Source organism: Coregonus lavaretus (assembly GCF_964263955.1).
Source record: "Coregonus lavaretus genome assembly, chromosome: 4".
Taxonomy (NCBI): Eukaryota; Metazoa; Chordata; class Actinopteri; order Salmoniformes; family Salmonidae; genus Coregonus; species Coregonus lavaretus.
The window spans coordinates 8,753,690-8,759,726 of NC_139991.1; the positions used below are offsets into that span (position 1 = coordinate 8,753,690).

General features: G+C 42.5%; 1 protein-coding gene across 1 annotated transcript; it reads right to left on the reverse strand.

Moving 5' to 3' along the window:
• Positions 1-583: 583 nt before the first annotated feature.
• On the reverse strand, positions 584-4,884 carry LOC311127693 (lysosomal protective protein-like). Its single transcript, XM_084159563.1, has 11 exons — positions 4,569-4,884; positions 3,782-3,893; positions 3,500-3,637; positions 3,116-3,274; positions 2,705-2,796; positions 2,465-2,549; positions 2,193-2,342; positions 1,867-2,021; positions 1,578-1,740; positions 1,359-1,448; positions 584-1,214 (listed from the first exon to the last, which is right to left on the reverse strand). Exons 1-11 carry the CDS (start codon positions 4,742-4,744, stop codon positions 1,131-1,133), a joined length of 1,404 nt encoding a protein of 467 aa, XP_084015689.1. The 5' UTR covers positions 4,745-4,884; the 3' UTR covers positions 584-1,130.
• Between the last annotated feature and the right edge of the window lie 1,153 nt (positions 4,885-6,037).

Genomic DNA, 6,037 nt, shown 5'->3' on the forward strand with positions numbered 1-6,037 from the left:
AATTTAAAAATGAATAGATTTGGTAGACAGTTTGACCAGTCTATTAGCTAGAAAGGTATATTGGTGTGAAAAAAAATCTGCAATTCAAAAAAAAAAAAAATCCATTGAGCTGGGAGAAACCGTTTTTCTAGCCAATTTCCAGCAATTCTACACAGTGACATGGAGTCGAGACAATTTTGCCATGACTAATGCTTTGTTCCTCTGCTCAAACAAATCAATGGGTATGTGCCCCGAATGCCTTTAAAACCCTGTCTAGCTTTGATTTGTTAGTTCTCAAACAGTATTACATCTATTTAAAATACCAATATTTTTCCTCCCAAAAAAAGTAATTGCGGACCCCTGCAGTACCCGTTTGAAAACGCCTGTCCAATTAAATTTGCTGACTGACTGGCCTGTTGTGTACTGCATCTTCTGGATGGTGGCTGAGAATGGGATTTTTGGTGCTCAATCACCATCCCTGGAATTCACCACCATTATCTTTACATGTCTATGGAACAGTCACTTAAGATTACTTGGATGTTTACACGTTCTGTTAATTAACCATGTTTAAAAAAATGCTCTTAAATTAATGAGATACAAACGGTTTCATAAAAAGCATTTATTTGAAAGACAAAGAATGTTAGATTATTTTAAAGTGCTGATTGGCCTTTTGGCTATTTGAGTTCCACAGCATTTCAGCTCCCCCAAGTGGTGACAACTGAAAACCCCTGATTAAAAAACTGCATGAGGAAATTCACAAAAGGCAAATGACAGTTCTGATGAGACTAATAAGCTGCTAATCAGTTAAAGCCAACCAGAGTGATTGCACAGCATCACTAAAGGAAGATTAAGGTGGATCACATCAAAACATTTCTGTAAGGCTATTAATATGTAGTTTGCTTCAAGAAAAGTAAAATGATACATTTACTGAAATTAAGAAATGGCTTAGTCCCCAACACTGATAAGTGTGTGCACTTGCTTTGATCTACTGAGCTTACTTGGAGTGCAACAGAAACATGTCATTTGATCACAATACAAAAACATTGAACAGATCCCCTTTTCCACCCAACCCTCCCTGAGAAAAATGGGCCATCATCCTGACCAACTAATAAGTTCCATTACTGACACTGGAAGCAGCCCCAGGAGAATGCTCAGTAGGGTTTGTTGGACAGGAAGGACTGGAACATGTCTAAGGCGGGGCCTGGAGCCCACTGCGGCACCATGTGACCAGCGCCCTGAAACAGAGGGTGGGATTAGAACGCAGCAGCCTCCCCTGTTGCATCCACTAATCTTTATGAACATATACAATGTGTCTGTGGTGTGTTAATGAGTCTGAAGACAGTGAATCAATGCCAAAATGCTAACTAAGTAGTGCTTACCTTCACAGTCAGGAAGGTGATGTTTCCATACTGCTCGTAGAAGCCGGCAATCTGGTCATCAGATATCCAGCTCTGGTACTTGGTGGTTGTCTGGAAATGAAAGAAAACAAAGTCTTCACAATGCATGCCCTGTGAGTTACAAACATGTCAAATACCCTGCAACCCAGCATACAAATCTCTATGCCACATGACCCAAATACCAGTCTTCAAGAGCCTTACCTTCTGGTTGAGCTGCTCCACGAACCACTTGTCTCCCAGGAAGTTGCAGGCCATGTCAGTGTCTCCGTTATAGACCAGCGCCCGCACCCCCAGAGACAGCAGCTTCAGATACACATCCTTCACTGTCGGGTAGATGTTGGTGTACTGTCCCCCCACCACGTCACTACATAGAGAGTTATGGTAAAGAGGTCCTTTTGTAGGTAGTTTACTGTTGTCAGGTTTTAGGTGTTCCTTTGCTGAATTTAGACTTCCTGAGTGTTAGGGATGTGTGGGTACTTGTGTAATATACCTGCAGATGTCCCAGGGCGGAAGTGTATCAGGGATGTGTAGGGCTTTCCTCACATCACCCCGGTTGAGCCAGTTCATCTGAGCTGTGCTGTTAATGCAAGGAGGGACCTCACCCACCGAAGGAGTTTGGCCAGCGATGGACGGCACCTTCAGCAGCTACAGCGACACAAAGTACTTACATAACACACCAATATCTTCCATCATAACCACTTCAAACATAATTAGAGAATAACTGGAACAACCCTTCTGAACACAAGACTATCAATATCTAATGCCAGGATGGACTTGAACACTGTATTCCTCCATGGGGGGGGGGGGGGCACTTACCTGGAAGGTGTCCCAGTGCTTCCTGTAGTTCCTGAAGAGGTGGCTCATGCTCCTCTCATAGGCTCTGGCCCTAACTCCACCCTCACAGTCCAGGTAAAGTGCATACTCATTCAGCCCAGAATCATACACAATACTAAAGGCCTGGCTCAACTGAGAGAGCAAGAAAGGACAAGTACACATTTCTATGTTAAACCTGCGCATGTAATAGTAGCCCAATTTCTGTATGATGTATAATACTTCTTATCTGTTTGTAAAAGTGTGTCCATGTGTACCAGTGTCTTGCAGGCCTCCTTGCTGTTGTTGAAGAAGTTACAGGTTCCCTTATCGCAGCAGTTTGTGTTCAGATCTGTCCACAGTCTGCAAGAGGATAGTTTACTTACTTACAATGTCTTGTAACAGAAGCATCAGACAAGCCTATACATATGTTGTGGGGCTTTTGAAAGGAATTATCTCTAGTAATGTAAACATAGCAACACAGTCCCACATGAGTGAATGTGTTGTGTGTTTCTTACTGTTCTCCAAAGAGGCCATGGTAGTAACCAAAGTAGATCAGAGACTGGTCATTCAGGGCAAAGCTACTGAGGCCATTACCCACTGCAAAGCCCTGACAAACACATTAAAGGAGTTCTTTATAACTGTCAGATACATTTTAGATTCATGGCATCCTCTCCTTGCCTCCTTTTCTTCATAATCATTGACAGGTGATTGGATAGGATTGAATTCCATCGCATTGCTTTCAACTTTTATGCTCAGTCTTCTGATTTTCAAATCAAATTTGATTTGCCACATGTGCCGAATACAACAGGTGTAGACATTACCGTGAAATGCTTACTTACAGCCCTTAACCAACAATGCATTTATTTTTTAGAGTGTAAGAGGGGAATCCACTCAAAACAATTAAGTCGGTGTGTGAATCAACTCACCTTGAAGTTAATCTTTGCGGTCCCTGTGGCTACACGCTGGCTGAGTGTCGGGGCATAGATCCCACCATAACTCTCACCGATGATGAAGAACTCATTCTGTGTGAAGTTTGGAAACTTGGCAAAGAAACTCTGCAGAGCTAGGTAGTTGTCATCAGCCACCTAATAGTAAGGGGGAGATAAATCAGTTACTATTACTTTAGTATTCAATAAGGAAGCGTGAACTGCATTATTTATTTCTGAGCCACTGTCAGTGGAGCACAACACTGGAAAGTTCAGATAGAAATACAGTGTGTATAACAGATATGCCTATGACAAGAGGTATATAATCATGTCCGATTTATTCAATGCATTTCACTCTCCTGAATGAGACCTTGATGAGCTCACCTGGTCGTCGTCAGTTTTGTACTTTTGGTTGTCAGAGTAGGAGTATCCCACACCTGCAGGGGACTCTAGGTATAGAACGTTGGCGATCCTGTTCCAGCTGAACTTATTCTCATACAGAGTGGCCCCATCATCATTCACCTGAGGGAGACAAAATTATGTTGTTATTCTGTGTGACTCAGAATTACTGCATACAATAAGATTACACTGGGACACACAGGAACAAACTGAAATCACAGGTCCTGCTAAGCTCATGCTGAAAAGGTAAGGTGTGGGAGAACTCACATGGAAGGGGCCATTCTCTGACAGAAAGCCGTCCAGCGAGCTGCAGCCTGGCCCTCCGTTCAGCCACAGCACAACAGGGTCCTTCAGTGGGTCCCTCTGTGAGGTCACAAACCTGGGGGAGCAGGGAGGTAGAGGGCCAGGTTAACGGGAGATAGGGAGCACCCGAAGACACACTTGGTGCACTCCGCACTTAATTCTAGACCCCAGGTACAACAGTGTCTGCTGATTATTTTAATGTGTGCTTAAGTGGACGTGTGTGTACAGTATGTGTGTGGCCTGTAGAACACTAGAATAAAAGTTTGTCATGTGTTATTTTGTCATTCATTAACTTCTCATAGCTTATGGCAAAGGGTGTTCTAGCTCTTAAACGTCTCAATGAAAGTACAAGCTACAACACGATGCTTTACCGATGCTGGAGGAAGTAGTAAAAGAGGAAGTATAAACAATAATCTAGTCCAGCTTCAGAAGTGTTTCCTCTTCTGCCTGTCTGACTTTCTATCTGAAGTCTTCTTTTGTTAAACAATCTTCAGTTGTTTCTGTAATAACTACTGTACTATTGAGCAATAGTCACTCTTGTAAGTTTATTTGATGACTTTTTAAAAAGATAATACGGTTATTTATGCCATGCGTTGATTAATTTATTATTTCACCCATTTGGAATAAACCGATTCCCACTGATGCATATTGTAGCAAACTGATGTTGTGCACGAGCTGGAGTTTCTGAAAGCATCCCCAACCAGAACAAACACTATAAGTTGTTAGTTAGTATGGCATTACTGATACTCACCAGTAATGGAGAAACTTTCCAGGGCTGGCTTTCAAATAGCCCGACCATTGCCGGTAGTTTGGTTTAAACGACATTCCCGGTAGTTCGGTTACCTCGTCAGGGGCGTAGTCTGCCCATGTAAGACACGAAACAGCAAGGAAACACACCACCAAACTAACAAAATACATGCTAGTCATGTCGAGGACGAAACCAGCCTAATGCACCAACGATGTTCGCCTCAAACGCTTGTGTCGAAGTCCTGTGTGCGTAACAATTGCTGTGTCTATGGCCTGTATATAGAAGCACTACAGGTCATATGACTACTAGCTGTACCTCTGGTCACGTGATCGATCTTTTGTTTTCAAGTTAATCACGATTGCGTTTGATTGGCTACATTTTTGCGTTAATAATGACTGCCGTCTGCCGGTGTCTCAGTTATGTCAAGGACGGGCATTTCGATGTTTTAATTACTCAATATGTTAATCAGTCGAAATGGCAGCGGGCAGCAAAACAACTATGGCGAGCTCTGAAAAATATGACAACTAGGCCTACCAAGAATTGGCTACATTTGCCAACATTGTTCCATCATGGCGTAACATTTAACATATCAACGTTTGATGTAACATGACAGTGAAGAATGTGAGGGTGGTATAATTAGGTGGCAATGTGCATTGGTGGATGAGTGTCAGAGAAAATGGTAGCCTATAGTCGACCTGATAGTTTTCAATAGGCCAGTAAAAGAGTAAAAACAAACAAGACAAGTGAGTATCAGTCATGCGTTTTTATAAGGGTCTCTGGAAAAATACCCCTGGAAAATGCATGATTAAAGTGATGCTATGCATATACATTATGCATATGTATGCATGGTAAGCTATCAAGAGTTAGACAATACATAGCCTAGGCCTAGGGCAACATGCAATAGTCAATGGACCAAGTTTAAATATGGTCCATTGACTATTGCATGTTATACATTGACTATTGAACGTTATACCTTTTACATCAACAGTTAGACAATACACAGTGCTTGACTTAGACAGGAGCTCACCGGAGCTGAGTACTGGCACCTCAAATGTTCTACTGCTTGAGCTCCTGCACCTCTTATAGAATATTATTCTTAAAAGTATTGTGGAGCTCTTGCACCTAAATATAAACAGTACCGGCACCCAAAATGATTACCAGCACCTATTTCAGTCCAAGTCAAGCACTAACAATACATAGCCTAAGACCTAAATTGAACAAGTTTAAATATGGTCCATTGACTATTGAATGTTATACCTCAGTGTGTGTTTTCTGGTGTTATTAAATTGTGCGTGTGCACTATTATTGAGCCCCTGGGTCTGTGTGTGACCACTGGGGTTACGCTGTAGTGCTACAGAATCTCTCTCTCTCTCCCAGGCTCTGCTTGTTCTGTAGCCTGCGGAGAACTGAGACACAGTGACCCCTACTAACCCCCATCCCACCATCTTCCCCCCTGTGTTACTGTGTCCATG

Coding starts and splice junctions, on each gene's coding strand:
- LOC311127693 (XM_084159563.1), bottom strand. CDS start 4,744: ATGACTAGCATGTATTTTGTTAGTTTGGTGGTGTGTTTCCTTGCTGTT. Junction 2,343..2,464: donor AGGAGGCCTGCAAGACACTG/GTACACATGGAC, acceptor TTGCTCTCTCAG/TTGAGCCAGGCCTTTAGTAT. Junction 2,022..2,192: donor AGCACTGGGACACCTTCCAG/GTAAGTGCCCCC, acceptor GTGTCGCTGTAG/CTGCTGAAGGTGCCGTCCAT.